This window comes from Capra hircus, chromosome 2 (assembly GCF_001704415.2).
Source record: "Capra hircus breed San Clemente chromosome 2, ASM170441v1, whole genome shotgun sequence".
NCBI lineage: Eukaryota > Metazoa > Chordata > Mammalia > Artiodactyla > Bovidae > Capra > Capra hircus.
Window position 1 is genome coordinate 100,161,499 of NC_030809.1, and position 16,222 is coordinate 100,177,720.

Consider the following 16,222-nt stretch of genomic DNA (forward strand, 5'->3'; position numbering starts at 1 on the left):
TTCTAGGATCACAAATAATCACCTCTTTGTTCCATGTTTAAATAAACAATCCTTATGCTACCAAAAAAGAGGCATCTTTGGAAAAGATGGAACTCTGCATGTAAATGCTGATCCTTTAAATAATGTTGGTTTTTTTTCATACAGGTTCCCTCACTGACAGCTGAGTAATAGAATCAGAAAGATGGTATGGCATAAAGAGAAAATGAGAAAGTCGAGTGATCCTGGTCCAAAAAGCCAGTTGAGCCTAGGAGGTAGGTTTAAGCCAGGTCACTGAGGGTACAGATGGCATCCCCTGGCACAGCCCTGAACTTGGTCAGGTTTGTTTGTGTTATGAATGTACTTCCTCTCTAATTCTAGATACCCCATTTAGGGAAACTTGTCCTCCTCTCCTCCCACTCAATCCCATGGCTCCCTTACAAAATCTCTTCTCAAAAGTCTCCAGTCTGAAGCCAAATGATCCTATCAAGGGAGTTGCATAGCTCGTTATTAAACAAAACGCAACTTAAAAAAAAATTTAAGTTCCTAAGACTGAACTATAAAAATTTACAAAAATAATGACGTTAGAGGAATATATATATCAACGGTGGCTATACAGATGGAAAGTTTCTATTACACAGTATTCCAGCTGACAAACAGGTATAATTACTAGTCACTCTTCTGCACTAAAGTTTCTTCAGTCTGGAATTGACGTATTATTTCTTTCCACTTAATAGCCACACCAAAAGCACACAAACTCATAAAGCAAACAGGTACTCAATTTGAAATTTCCTGAATGTAGATGAGAATTTGCAGGCAAGAATAAAAGTAAGTTCTTCCCCCTGATCCTTATATCTGTTAATGGCACCAAACTCCCAGTTTCCTAGACTCAAAATCTCACCTTCATCTAGAATCATCTTCCTCCTTGGACTTACCCTCTTTTACATGCTGTCAAGGGACAATCCTGAAGGTATCGCCTACCTTCTCAGTGAGGTACAGGCCTTCTTTTGGGATTGAAGGCCCCCATGACACAGTCCTAATGAAGCCCAGACAAGGCAGAAGCCAGGCTTCAAACCTGGGCTTAAGCTGCTCACCCAGACTGAAGACTTAATCAAATGCCAAGCTTTTTTTGATGCCTCCGTGCTAAGTCACTTCAATCATGTCTGACTCTTTGCAACCCCATGGACTGTAGCTTGACAGGCTCCTCTGTCCATGGGATTTTCCAGGCAAGAATACTGGAGTGGGCTGCCATGCCCTCCTCCATGGGATCTTTCCCATCCAGGTATCAAACAAACCCACATCTCTTATGTCTCCTGCGTTGACAGGCAGGTTCTTTACCACTAGCACCATCCAAGGACATGTAATCACGCCCTACCTTGTAAGCTCTGAGTACTTTCTATCTCTCACCTGATACACCACATTCTGGTCTATGTCTATGAGTGAAGTTTATTTTCTATGTAAGACAAGAACCTCCCTGAGGGTGGGAAATGGGTCTTATGCAGTGCAGGATCCAGCAAAATCAAAAAGCACGATGCTTAGTAAATGTGGAATTCACCACCCAATTCTACTTGTTTCATTTCTCCCCAGAAGAGGTTTGGTCTGTATTTTAATCCAGTTGATACTTGTAGCAAAGTTATAATGCTATGTCACACCATTTTCTAAAGCACTGTTGTTGAGATTTTCTAGATGGGGGTCTGTAAAAGAATGCTCTCTTCCTATGCACTATGCCCCTCAGGCATCAAGCGAATGACGAGCTGCATGCCTTATCTGTGCTGTGTAACCTTGGGCAGCTGCACAGTAGACAGCTAACTGGGAGCGGAGTTCTGTATAACTGGCTGCACTGAAAGGGATTACTGTGTTAGATGTCAGGAAAGACGAGTTCCTCCTCTATCCTCTCGCCTTTGCCTTGAGCTTTTGATTCTACTAACCAGTCAACTGGACTTAAGGGAAGCTGATTTTTCTAACAAAATCTTGTTAAATCTATCCTGACTGAATTTCTCTCTTTCTGGATCCTTAGGAAATGAGTCTTTCTATAGTCTGTGGTAAACAGAGGGCTGTGGGCACTGATGAGGGGAGGGTGAAGACGATGAACTGGCATTCAGAGGATATCTGGGGAAGTAGAAAGCACAGTGGTTCTGAGTATGGGCTCTGGAGTCAGACTGTCCAGGCACACATCCCGGCTCCACCATCATCAGCTGAATTATCCTGTGCAGTAAGAGAAGGAAATCTCTCTCACCTCCATTTTTAAAATAGGGATGACACTCAGACAGAGAAAGACAAATATCAGATGATCACTTATAAGTGGAATCTAAAAAAAAAAAATGATATAAAAGAATGTATTTACTAAACAGAAACAGACTCACAGACATAGAAAACAAGCTTATGGTTACCAAAGGGGAAAGTGAGGGGGAGGGATAAATTGGGAATTTAGAATTAATAAGTACATCCTAACATACATAAAATGGATAAGCAAGGTCTTACTGCATTGAACAGGGAACTATATTCAGTATCTTGTAATAACCTATAATGGAAAAGAATCTGAAAAAATACTATACATATTTAAATTTAAAATAATTTAAATATTCAAGTTTTATCAATTAAAAATTAATTTTAATCCATTAAAATTAATTTGTTAAAAATTAGTTGAAAAAATAGGGATAACAGTACTGCCCATAATGTTGTTCTTAGGATTAAATAATAAAACACCTGGCGTACTTACTGGAACAAAGGACATATCTGAAAAGGTTAGCTGTTGCCATTATTGAGGTGTTTACATATTATACCCAAATTGTTCACATATATTTATTATAAAATGCCGATGGGAAAAGATGAGGGAGAGGTTGTAAATTTCTTATATCCATGGTAACCCAATAAGGAAATTCTAAATCAAACTAAGCATAACTGCTAAATAGAGACTTAATGCTTTTATTCTTGATGACACTACGTTCACCTTTATTTAATAATTAAACACTACCGAGCTGCTGCCACAGAAGATGCCACAGAAATGCAAGGTTCATACAGAGGAACAGGAAATGGACAGACATACAGTAAACTCTATCTGCTCTTACAGAGAAGGAGAGGGTGCTTCGGTAAAAATTCATGTGGCACAGCCTTTATCTTCAGGGCTGGTTTGCCAATTAACTTCTGCTCAGGCTAACACTGAAACTGATCTGCTATCAGCATGTGCAGTATCTGGGTAATACAGGAGAGAAGGCTCTTAATTATGCCCAGGAACAATACAAAGAAATCCTTAAGAAAAAGGCCAAAGACAATAAGGAGGGTTGGCTAGAGCTCTACATATCCATGTCAACCAGCAGATATCACACAGAGGATAAATTAGAAAACAGACATAACTGAGATTTTTCTGCCAAAGTATCAAATGCAGGTATACATCAGGTATGGGGCAATACCTAATGCTTGAGGTTTCAACTGCTTGTGATGACACTGAATGTCGCTGACCTGTAGTAATTTTCAGTTTTGCTGTGGTATGTATTTGAATCATGGGCACTCCTAGACAGAGGGAAGTGAATCATGTTGCCAGTGAAGAAGTATAGCCCGTGACCCAGAGTCCATATTTCAAGAGGGCTTTGCTCTAATTGTGGAGCAGCAATTCTCAAGGAGGGATTCAATATTATGTTCATTTCTGAAAACTGCCCATTCCCTTTAAAAAAGCCAACTGACATTTCTAATGATAAAAGGGAAGAAAAAGGAGAGCTGTAGGAAAGAGATGGTTCTCTAATGGAAAGCAGGTATTTGTGGGGGATTTTTTTTTTTTTTTTGATGCTGAAATTATGTCTGTGAAATTCTGGGATTTCCAAAAGTCTTCAGATTATATCTTAGCGTATCAAAGATCTATTGTACATAAAGTATTTCCTAAAGTGCCAGAATTCTTTCATACCATGAAGCAATTAACATGAACATGAAAAAAATTCTATATGCTTATCCAAGAGATGAACAGGAGATTTAGTTAAATACACACTGTTCCTCCTAAACTCTGAAATCGGCTATGACTTCCATTTTTAGAAGAAAAGATCACAAGATGATATGTATCCTGCTCAGTGTCTAAAGCATCGTGTTTTTCTCTTTGACTACACATACCCTTCTAGTCACGGCTATGGTTTTTCCTGTGGTCATGTATGCATGTGAGAGTTGGACTGTGAAGAAGGCTGAGAGCCAAAGAATTGACGCTTTTGAACTGTGGTGTTGGAGAAGATTCTTGAGAGTCCCTTGGACTGCAAGGAGATCCAATCAGTCCATTCTGAAGGAGATCAGTCCTGGGTGTTCTTTGGAAGGACTTATGCTAAAGCTGAAACTCCAGTACTTTGGCCACCTCATGAGAAGAGCTGACTCACTGGAAAAGACTCTGATGCTGGGAGGAATCAGGGGCAGGAGGAGAAGGAGACGACAGAGGATGAGATGGCTGGATGGCATCACGGACTCGATGGACGTGAGTCTGAGTGAACTCCGGGAGTTGGTGATGGACAGGGAGGCCTGGTGTGTTGCAGTTCACGGGGTCGCAAAGAGTCGGACACGACTAAGCGACTGAACTGAACTAAACCCTTACTAGAATATGGTCCATGAAGAAAGAGTTAAATTACAATTAGTGACTCAATATTTTTATGCAATAGATTGGCATGCTTTTTTAAAAGCACGACATAAAGTCTGAAAAACACATCTTATATCACATTTTTCAGAAAATGTTCAATTTTCTTGGTTTAAGTCCTCATTGAGTTATTATGTGTCATCTTCTTATGCTAGGAATAATAAAAGAAACCAAGTCCCAGAAAGTATTGCTGTTAGTATTTTGTTTTGAGAATCTTCTAGATCGATGAAGAAAGAATCATTGAGAGGATAAAAGTCACCTGCGTAAAGAACAAAAACAACTGGAACTTAAAAGAAACCCTGTTATTTATTATATAAATAAAACCTGTATATGGGCAAGGAGCTACACAATAGCAACAGAAAGAAAAATGGCATGTATTTTCTATGATTAACTGTGGCAAACTTATCTTGACTTTTGGGGAGAATTTTTTTTAAGTATGCCAGTCAATAACACTTTTTTTTAAGGCACACACTTAATGACAGAACTACTTTTTTTTTTTAATTACTCTATGTTCCTGTTAACTTTTCTTTTTCTGGCTGTCTTTCAAAGGAAAAGACATAAAAAATTGCTAGACATAGTTTCAGTATATTTGTAAAATACAATTAAAAAAAAGAACTAAAAATTCAAATGGCTTTGGAATACAATACAACTTCAGTATTGAAATAAATTTCAATTATCCGAGATGCAGTCAATGCCCAAGAAAAAAAATGATCTATGGGTCTTTACTGTTGAGGCATGTGAATTAAATACACTGTCACCACCACCAATACCACCGCCACTGCCACTAAGTAGCTGACACCACTTCAACTTGCCTGGAAACATCACTTGAAGGGTAAATTATGCTTCAAAGAGAGAGAGCAGTGTCTCACTTAACCCTGCTTCCAAAGCTCTGGGTTTGTAAGATTCACAAGCCTGACTTGAGAATGATACTGAATGTAGGCAATACAATCTTTTGGCCCATATCTTTGATGTCTGTGCAGTTACCTGAATACTCCAGCATAAATGCATGTGAGGTGTATGTGTTTCTTCTCTAAAGTAACTGCACTAATAGCTCAGGGTATGTTCAGGCTTCTTGGACTGAGTCATTTCGGGATGCCTGCATGGCCTTGGATCATCGGGCTTTAAATTTTCTCATCGATTTGAAAGTGAGTGAGAATCAGATCACTTTTCGGTGATTTTTCCTACTTCATCAGAGGATGTTTGTTTTGTTTCAATTTAAGGTCTTCCCATTTCACAGAGTAAATTCCAATGGACTTCATATATACCTGGGATTTCCTAATAGTGGGTCTGGTAGATCTACTGTTACTTTCAGAGTTTAACTTCATATTAGGGTTAAAACTGGATCATTTAAGCATAAAAAAACTAAACTTATCTCACTAGAAAACCTTCACTTCCAAACTTACCCTAAAAATAGCCTAATGATTTTGAAATAAAAGGGATGATCATTTTATTCTTGGATAGAGAAAAAAGAAAGTTTAGCTGATAGACTGTTTAAGAAATTTTGGTTACAGAGATAGATGGAAATGTATAAAGAGTTATTCCTTATAATTTCAAGTTCTCCATTTACCTAATAGTTTTTCAGTCAGAACTTAAAATATTCTTTTAACATCAGTGTTCAACAACAACAACAAAAAACTAGTGGTTTCAGGAGAGTATTTAGTTTCGTGGGGGCTGTTTGTAGGTTGCATGAATGAATAAAAGTATGGCCACATCTGGGGAACACAGGGAAGGCTGGAGTTTAGGGTGTGAGAGAGAATCAGTGAGTGTGTATGCGCTTCATGTCTTCTCTCTCAGTTAAGTGCAACTCACATTTTCATTTTATTCAGAGATAAAACCTTACAGTCATTTTAAATCCTGCTTCAGACCCTGGGTTTCTGTCTCTAGGGTGCCCCTCCCCTCCATCTTTCATTACAGCCCCAAATGAGGGTCATGTTAACTTGACTTATGAGAGCCCCCTTCTCCAAGCCAACCTGTTGACTTTTGGCATAATTACCATTTTGAGAAAGAGAGAAAAAGGAAACACAGAATTGTGTTTCTCTTTCACTCCAAGAGCCAGCTTCTCCTCTGTGACTAAAGAATAAACTCCAAAAGTTTTAGCTTATTATTCAGTGCTAACAATATGCTACCAGCCTGCTTCTCTTTGCTCTACACCCACTCTCCCGACTCCGGACACCAGAAGCCCTGGCTAACAAACAACTGCTAAATGACAGTTATGCGCCAGGAAGTGCTCTTTGTGCTTTCTTAAACACCCAAGCATGCTCACATCTCCTGGGTCCTCTCAGAGGCCTGGAGGACACTATTATTTCCATCCTGCATGAAATCTTCCTTCTTTCTGGTTTAGCATCATCTCCTCCCTGGAAACAACCCCAATTCCCTGGCATTGAGGTTAATGAAACCGTCTTCTGACTCCTCCCACAACACTGCACAGATTATAACATTTACTTTATTCTGTCTCAAATTAGGGCTGGCTGTTTATGTCTGCCTCTGTTGATCTGTCCTGCTTTTTCTGCTTTGCCTTTTTAAGAGTTGCATTGTATTCAAAAGAATAAGGAAAACTTGCAGAGAACAGAAAACAAAGGGCTAGGAAATGAAAATATACTGGGTATTACAACCAGGGAATCATACTTTAAAAATATTTCCTTTTAATTAGTACTAGGCTATAACAAGCTAAATTTAATTTTATATTTATATAAAAATCATGCTTTATTTCATTGTGAAATGAATTAGATATCTATTGAATGAAAGGGGGGAAAAAAAAACAACTGTTTGACCAAGGACTGGTTTGGGAATGAGAGCAAGGTTACAGAAGGTAGGAAGAGTAGAAACATCTCATTTTGTTTCAATATCAATGCACTGTTTTTCCTTTGGCTTAATTGGTAAAGAATCTGCCTGCAGTGCAGGAGACCTGGGTTCGATCCCTGGGTAGGGAAAATTCCCTGGAGAAGGAAATGGCAACCCGCTCCAGTGGCCTGGGAAATCCCATAGACAAAGAAGCCTGGTGGGCTATAGCCCATGGGGTCACAAGAGTCAGACACCACTCAGCAACTAAACCACTACCACCATGAAGCTGTTGATACACCGAGTTATGTAGACCCTTCCATGTGATGTCAATACCACAATAATGTCTAGCCTCAGCCAGCAGAGACCCACATATCCGCCCCTACTGCAAACCAGGAAGAAACTATGTACCAAACCTTGCACCAAATATTGTTTTTAAATTTTCAGAAAAAAATAGTTTGGACACAATAAAGGACTTTACATCATTATGACAAGGACTAAATCATGGATGAGTGGCAACGAGAATGAACCTAGTGTTTACTTTCCCCCTCCTCCAGCTCCCCCAAAAAGCTCCAGGGACAGAAGGCTGGTGGTTTTTGTCAATGCAGCCTATGGGCATTTTGTCCAGTGCCCTGGCTTTCTCAGCCTTCAGGATCAGAATCTGGTATTTCCTTCTTACTTTAAGATGTAGAACTATATGTAATTAAAATGTAATTCAGCAGTTGGGACTATGAGGAGCAAGGGCTCAGTCATGGGGAGACAAATATTTGTTCAATTACAAATGAGTTTCGATGGTCCTAGAATGTGGACCAGTTCCTTTGCTTATATTACTCGATTTAGTTCTAATCACCACCTCCTGATATAAGCATCATTTGACCCATTATACAGGCTACTGACAGAATGAGGTACTTGCTTAGCACTGTGGTAGGTAACTCTGGGGTACCAAAAATTTGCCACCTTGACTACCATGATTTTATACTGTGGGTAAGAAAGTCATGAAGACGAGATGCTGTCAGCTAGGGCTGCCGAGCTGCCTGCATCAAATGCTCTTAGAAGGTGGACCTACTCTTACTCCGAGTCACCTGACCACCATCGCCAGTGTCAATCCCTGCTGGTCCTTGAGGCCAGTCTCCTTCAAGTGACCTAAACTGGTGGCCCCCCAGCATGAGCCCCCTTCCTCTTAGCCATGCAGACCTTCTCTTCACGTTGTCCTGAGTCCCTCTGTAACTTGGAAAGAGGCTGCTTTTCCACCGTCATCTTTGTGTTGACATCTGCTTTTTCACCGTCATTTTTTCTAACATTATAGCATCTGTATATTCTACTCCAAACACAGCATTTTAAAAATACTTCTGGTTTCTCTTGCCAGTTTTCACAACCCTCACGTCATTCTTGCCTTTAGGTTTCATGCATTGTTTGTACATTATTGAGTCCCTATTACAAATGCTCCTAGGCATCTTTTTCCATTCACCTGTTAGATAACCCTCTAAAACATACAAGTCCTCTAGAGAGTCAAATTATTTGTTTCTACTGTTGCCCCTCCTATAATTCAGCTCATCAGGTCAATTTGTAAATTACAGTGCTGAATTTTTATTTCTAATATATTTTTTCTTTTTTCGAGCTATGAGTTTACACCTATCTTTTCTGAGAAGCTCCTGAAACTTTTCTAAAAACTCTCTAATTACATCCACTGGGTTTTTTAAGCTCGAGGATGAGTCACTTTCCCATAAGAGTTCTTGTCACTTCCATGTCGCCAACTAGCTATTCTTTATTGGAAACAATCAACTCCAGAACAGGAATGCCCTTTTTTGCTCTCTTTACATTCTGAGACACAAAATTGTCAACAAGACAAATCTGGTACTTATTAGATGCTCTGTGTTAAATGGAATGAAGCTCTCAACAGATATTGACATGAGTTCTCTATTACTGTGTGTTTTGCCTCTGTATAATACATAAAGAAAACTATCACTGGAGCTAACTATCAAACTTGGGGTTTTGCAAATGATAGGAGAAAGTAAGTGGCAAACTGTTATTGTTGCTATCGATAACAGCAAAGAGACTGATGTTTACACATGCTGAGAAAATCCACATTCGTCAAAGAGGATGAATTATCTAGGACAGATGATCAAATGCTCTTCTGCTGCATTGGGACATGATTTAACTCAGCTTAAAAAAAAAAAACAAAAAACCTTCCAGTTTAATTTTTTGAATATAGAATTTACTGTACATAAAAAAATGGTATTCTATTATGGTTGTTCAATTCTATCTTCTTTGTGTTAAAACTCACCTTACGTGCTTCCAAACTAGCTGAAGGAAAAATTTGTCTTCAGAAATCTTTCCCCCTTCTCTTAGACCTCACACATGTGAGGCTTATCTTCATTCTACTGTTCCCTACGAAGTTGCATTTTTAGCTCCTTAGACGTTATGGTGCTCTATCTACCTGTAATTATGCTGCAAAACCATAGGAAGATGCTGGTAAAGGCCAGCAGCAGACAAGATAGCAAAAGGCCTATCTGTGGTCTTGAACAGCTGCAAAAGGGCAGGGCGCGCCTGGCAGAGTTCCTCTGACTCTGGTCAGCAGGACAAACCCCAGGAGCCAGACTTGCTTTCAAAGTCATCCTGAGCACAGGGACATTATTTCACTGCCCTGGAAGCAAAGGCTGCAGTCCAAGTCCAAAGGGGCTGATGAGAAGGGCTACATGGGAAAGGCCCAGGGAGGGTGCTGAGGGCGATGGTCGTCAAAAGGCTCTCTGGATCCTGACAAGTCATCTCTCACCGTCCCACACTCCTCTCTAGAAACAAAACAGAGCAAAACCACCACCACTCCTGATGGAAAGCCAGATGTTACTTTTAGTTCCGGTTTGGAAACGCTGCCCAAGTAAGCTTTAAGATTCTTTTTTTTCTTAAAGCAAGAAGTAATAAATTTATATTTTACCCAGGATAATGGAAATAAGATGCTATTAATCAGATGTTTAGAAATGGAAATACTTTTCAGGGAACAGGAAACATTCTTTAGTGGATATCCTTTTCCATAGTTACATAAAATTCCATTTGTGAAGGACCATGATTGTCTTTGGGTAAATAAAAGATGCTGCTGCATATGCAGGATTTTATAGCTTAAAGTGATTAGCGGTTTTTAGTCTTTGCTTCTGGCTCTTTGGTTTAAATTAGTGCTTTCTTAGTGAGTTAATGCAATTGCAGCCAAGTAGCATATTTCTATGCTATTCCTTGACAACATTAGCATAGAATGTACATTTCCTTTGGAACAAAGTAATACACATGTATACATCTCTTCCCAGGACACAACAAAGGCGGCAGCAAGAAGAGGAATAAGAACTTGAGGAATGAGTGTCCAGAGCCGAGGGTGAGCAACATGAACCACAAAACTACAGGCGTGAGTGAAGACAGATCACCGCTGCCCCACTGGAATTAAGTTTATACACATTTAGAGTTAGGTTAGATGGTAACTGCCTTTCTGACAAACAGTAACAACTGAAGCTTCTCTTAAGGATGAGACCTATTGGCCCCCAGATGTGCTTCCACAAAAACAAAAGCACTCCTCAAAAGGAACCAGCCGTGTTTCTAAATAATTCACATTCTCCTTCTCATGTGCCAACAAAGGCAAATTCTACTGAGAAAATGTTCCAATTTATTTTGTTATATAGGTACCCTGTTGATGTTAATGCTGACTGAGAAAGTGTCCAAGGACTCAAAACTTAGAAACTCTGTCAACTATGGCCATAATGAGGATTCACAGATTTGTACTAAACCTCTCTTAAAACACAATTTATACCACTCTGTAATATGATCAAGGAGGTATTTAGGAGCTAAAAACAAGAACCTCTACTTACGGCTGACACAGCTTCACCAGGTCCTGGTCTGTGGTGTTGGGAGGCAGTCCCCGAATATAGAGGTTCGTTTTGCTCAGCTGATCCCATCCTGAGTTGCTACTGCTACTACTGTTGTTATTACTGCTGGTGGTGCTGGGGCTGGGAGGGGCCATAGGATGGGCTGGGACCAGAGACTGCTGGAAAACAAAGACCACAGCGTTAGAATGCTCCATGGAACTTGTGTTCAGCACCATTCAGAGGTTGCAAGATCTGCAAATCAAGATATATATATATACAGATTATCTTCAGCTACTTTACTACATAATTTTAATTTACATCTTAAAAAAGATCTGTTCATTTTGCAAAAGATTTCTCTCCTTCAACATGAAATTAATAATAGGACAACTCATTCTCTACATGCCCTTGAAATAAGACTAAAATTTTGTAAGATTTTCTTCACATACTTTAAGGAATACATTCAAGACTCAAAGTGAACTTGCATAAAGTTATGCAATAAAATTTTAATACACAGTCATTCAGAAGTCACTGGACTTTTGAAAAGGTTTTCAAACGCTGAAAAACACTTGATTGAAAGTTGCTGACAATTTTATTGAGATGATTCTTAGCGATCAAAAAAGAAAAAAGGATTACTCTTCAAGTATCAGAAAGTTAAAGAGTTCAGTCAAGATGCTCAAATAACGAAGATTACACCTCGTGCTAAGACAGGCCCACGGCTTCTTTGAGACATCTGGATAAGATTCACAGGTCAGCTGCCTTTCGCTCTGGCTAACCTTGTGAAATTTAACCCCTGTGAGAACGGTGCAGAAGCTGGACACATTCCCAGGCCTGGCAGCAACCAACGTAACTTCTGTAAAGCCTGCAAGCCAGGGCTCAGTGTGGTTTTAGCCACCTAGGAAGCCTGTCTGAAAATGTACTCACACCAGATAATTGTTAACCAATTGAAAGAAACCACAGTTCTCTGTCCCCGTGCCACACACATGACCTCTGAAGAAGTGAAATGGTTCAGTGTGAGATGCGAGTGAGCACACCCTGAAGTGTTCTCACGGCAAACGTTCTGCAGTTTCACACCAGGACAGGAATTTTTTCACTTCCCATCTTCTAAATAATAAATAAGACTAACCAACATGGTCCTAATAAAGGACATCACTGACACTGAACAACAGTTTGAAGATGTAAAATTAGTCACTAGACATGGATCCAAAATGTCAAACCTTAGGACTTTTACTACCACAAACAAGAAAATAAAGCATATCTAAGACACAATTCAATTCCTCTTTATATCAAAAGGCAGACCTCTGGCAATACATACAACCCTGCTCACCTTGTTGGCCATCTCAGCGCCCCAGGATAGACTGTCCCACTTGGCACTGCCTTGGCCATCCAAACGCCACAATATCCTGGGGGCATGGGGCTCCTCGTGGATCTAGACAGGAAACGTATACTATACAGACTTTTCTTCTCACTCCCCAGGGTCCTTGCTAAAATCACAGCCCAGACACCACTTTATCTCAAAGGATTGTTTTTCAAAAAGGAGTGTTGCCAGAAGAGTTAACAATAGTCAATGTATTAATGAAGGCTGAACTTGAACCAGGAATATCAGCAATGCTTAACCCCAATGAAACCTGCCTGAGCTCATATCCTATCAAATCTGTTTGATTTATGCCCTTAATAAGCACGTGAACTCAAACCCTTTCCTGTCATCCCTCGTGTTTCTCTAAGAGGTAAGAATTGTTTTCCAGGTATAAACTAAGCCTTGTCTCTTGCACTGTCTCTGCTGGCACTGCAGACCCCCATCCGGCCCACAGAGAGGTCTGTGTTCCTGCTCCAAGGTCATTCAATATAACTGCTGGCTGACACCTGCAATCAGCCAGGTGCCCCTCCTTTCTTTCTTCAGTGAAGAGCAGGGGGACTGGGACGTAACCCACACATCTGCCTCTCTGTCCCTAGCTTTCGATTTACACTGACAGCTGTAGATGATTAGGCAAGAATCAAATTTTTCTTAAATCACTTCTGATTAACGTCCAAGAACCTGGTCCTTGCCACAAACACACTGTTTTTCCTGGTAAGACTTGGTGTGTTCAGTGTGGCAGTCGGGGAAGGCAATGTGCTCACCTGGGTAAGCCTTGCAGGGGTCTGACAGAAGCTGTGGATTTCGGGTCAACGCCCACCTCTCAGGGGGATGCCATGCAAAGCCAGTGAACCGTTAGGTGTTTGAAAGACTGCATTCCGAGCTGGCCTTGGCTCTTGCCTCTGCTTTTCTCTGGGGTGGAAAGTGGAGTGCCAGGCATGGACTTTCTATCGTTAAAAGAAACACCTGGGGGCATGATTTATCAGGAGATTTTTTTGGACAAGAAGTAGGCTTTTATTCACGTATTTGGCAGAAGTAGAACTGTGATTTACATAGCTGATCTAATATATCTTTGACAGGCCTCCCTATTTATGACAGTAATATTTTCCTACTCTGGGAAGTAGGTGGGGAGCAAATACCCTCTGTCCCTCCCCACTAACTCTTCAACTTACTCTCTGGGGGAAAGAAATCTCCTAGCATTCCTATCCCAGGTGGGAGAAGGGGGTTCCTGAATGCATCTCAAGGAGGATGACTGGTCTCTGGTGAATCCTGGTGACCAAGTTTAAATTCAAATGTATCCTAATAGCAACTGTCACAAATGGCTGATGACTAAAGAGAAGAAGCATTAAATTAGTCCAGGTTGTCAATTTTCTAAAACTTTAGACCAAAGACTGAGTTTTTAGAACTCATCGAAATTAAAAAGTTAAAGACTGGACACATGTTCAAAGAAGAAAATTCAAACACAATAAAGGAGTTTATTCCAAAATATTCAGAATTGGTTAATGATAACTGTAAGAGCAGGGTAATAATTACTACCAAATATTGCATGTTTCATATGTGACAGACACTGTGCCGTGTGCTGTGCATGTATTATCTTACTTAATCCAAACGAGACAGATGCATTCTTGTTTTCGCATTTTGAAGATCAGGAAACTGAGTCTCGGGAGACATTAAGTAATGTGTCATAGGTCACACTTTTAGTAGGTGGCAGGACTGGAATTTGAACTCAGGTCTGCTGGACAAAAAAAGTCAAAGCCCTTAATCTGTGTCCTAAGTGGCATCTGAAACACTGTCCATATCCTAAATGTGCTGTTTGTATTACTTCATTTTTCTGTGCTCATCCTTCCTACAAGTTAAATGACTAAATTCCAGTTTCTCTGAAATATGATACTTAATACCATCGGTGGCTGCACTTTAAAAAAAATGTCAAAAGTGCCTTTAAGTTAATTTAATGATCACAGAAGTCAGCTTGTGTTTTGGTTTTTTTTTTTTAAGGAAATCTTTTAAAAGGTCAGTTTTAAAGATTCTACCTTTATAGATCTTTTCACTAAAAGAATTCTGCGAACAACTTTGGAAAATTACAGCATGTTACAGATGAACAACAGAGTCATCATTTTAGGAAGCCTCCACTCAACGAAAGAATGAAACCCTCACTCCCAGACTGAAATACAAACCCTGACAAGTCTTTACCTTAGTTAGGACCCTGCTGATCAATTCAAAGCAGTTAACATTTTACAGTCACATGCCTCAACAGCATGAACAGCAAACTTACGGGGAGGAAAAAAGCTTGTAAGTGGATGATACTTTACCAAACTCCATTTCCATTACTGGCTGTCCTTTTACATTTTGCCTCTCAAGATCCCTAAGCTGCCCCCAAATTTGAAAAGACACCCCCCTCCCCCGCCACCAACCTTTCACCCACTGGATGAAGCGTGTAGACAATTTTCACAAATTCAACCTATTTATTTAAGGAACTGGATGGTTGAATGACCACCACTAAGTGACAGCACATCCTACAAGAGCTGAGAAGTCTATCCCAGTCTTCTCTGGCCTAATCTCACTGCTTCAGTTCAGGCCAACAATATACCTAGCAAACTGTCATCCAAGGGGAAAAACAAGCTAATTCAGTTTTCACAATAACATTCATTAATAACTGGGCTAAATTCTCATGCAGAGGTGATGGTGAATAATTGGGTGGCTGTTAGCAGAGCTTCTCTGCATTCCCTGTAGGAGTGGGTGTGGCATCAGCAGGAAGAGTGCTTCTCAGCACTCAGGGAGGACTTCCTGTGTGGACCACAATCAGGGAGGACTTCCTGTGTGGACAGCTCTGATGCCTCCATCAAAGCAGGAAGGCCCACTCACCTCCTAAACTAAAAGACTCCTGGCACACAACAACTATACATACGGTAAATCTATTTCACTCCCATCACATCAGCCCTATTCCAACGCACACTAAGAAGCCTCTTCTGTATAAATGCGTCTAAAAGTATTTTTTCAAGGGATTAGCTGTGTGCGAACTAAAAATATATCGGTAATCATGTACATTGTTGCAGATTTCTATTCAGCAAAGACAATTAAAGACTGGTCACTATAAATTCTATTGTCTTATTTCCTTCCTATTTCTAATAGGCTCAAGAATAGTGCTCTGACCAATTTTACAGTTGAAGTGGTTCTTCCCCCACCCCTACCTCCCCATTTAGTAACTTCCCTAAGAATATATTTTGAAGGGAAAGGAAATCTAGTACCTCCCTTTTAATTACCCTCAAGTCTTCTTTAAGGTTGTCATCCTTATAGTTTAAGATTATAGTCCATAATCCCTGTCTCCACCCTGCCACCCCTACACACACACACACACACACACACACAGGGACAGATAGACACCCACTATCAAACAGCAGGGAGGTCTACCACTTCAACTATTTCTTTATCCAATAATCACCACAGTCACTCCTGAGAGCAGACTGGAGTCACAGACATTATCATTTCTCCAGGAAACAGTATAATATCAAGCCTGGCATGAATGGAGTACTATACAAAGGCACTGTCTACCAGACTAGTTCTGTATAATGGTTCTTCTCTCTAAACTTTCAATATGTAAAGGGAATTTAATAATTGAATGGGCCAATTTTCACCACTGTCAGGGCATTTTTGTTGGTTTGTTTTCTTTTA

General features: G+C 40.1%; 1 protein-coding gene across 10 annotated transcripts in view; it reads right to left on the minus strand.

Moving 5' to 3' along the window:
• RBMS1 (RNA binding motif single stranded interacting protein 1) overlaps window positions 1-16,222 on the minus strand; it is a 221,368-nt gene that overhangs the window by 86,617 nt on the left and 118,529 nt on the right. For 6 of the 10 annotated variants that reach the window (XM_018063607.1, XM_018063575.1, XM_018063626.1 and 3 more), the window contains exon 2: window positions 11,206-11,381. In XM_018063607.1, the coding sequence (XP_017919096.1) occupies window positions 11,206-11,381 (176 nt within the window). Of the gene's footprint in view, window positions 1-11,205; window positions 11,382-12,526; window positions 12,554-16,222 lie in introns of those variants that run through there. The other 4 variants (XM_018063576.1, XM_018063599.1, XM_018063636.1 and 1 more) reach the window with 3 other exon arrangements.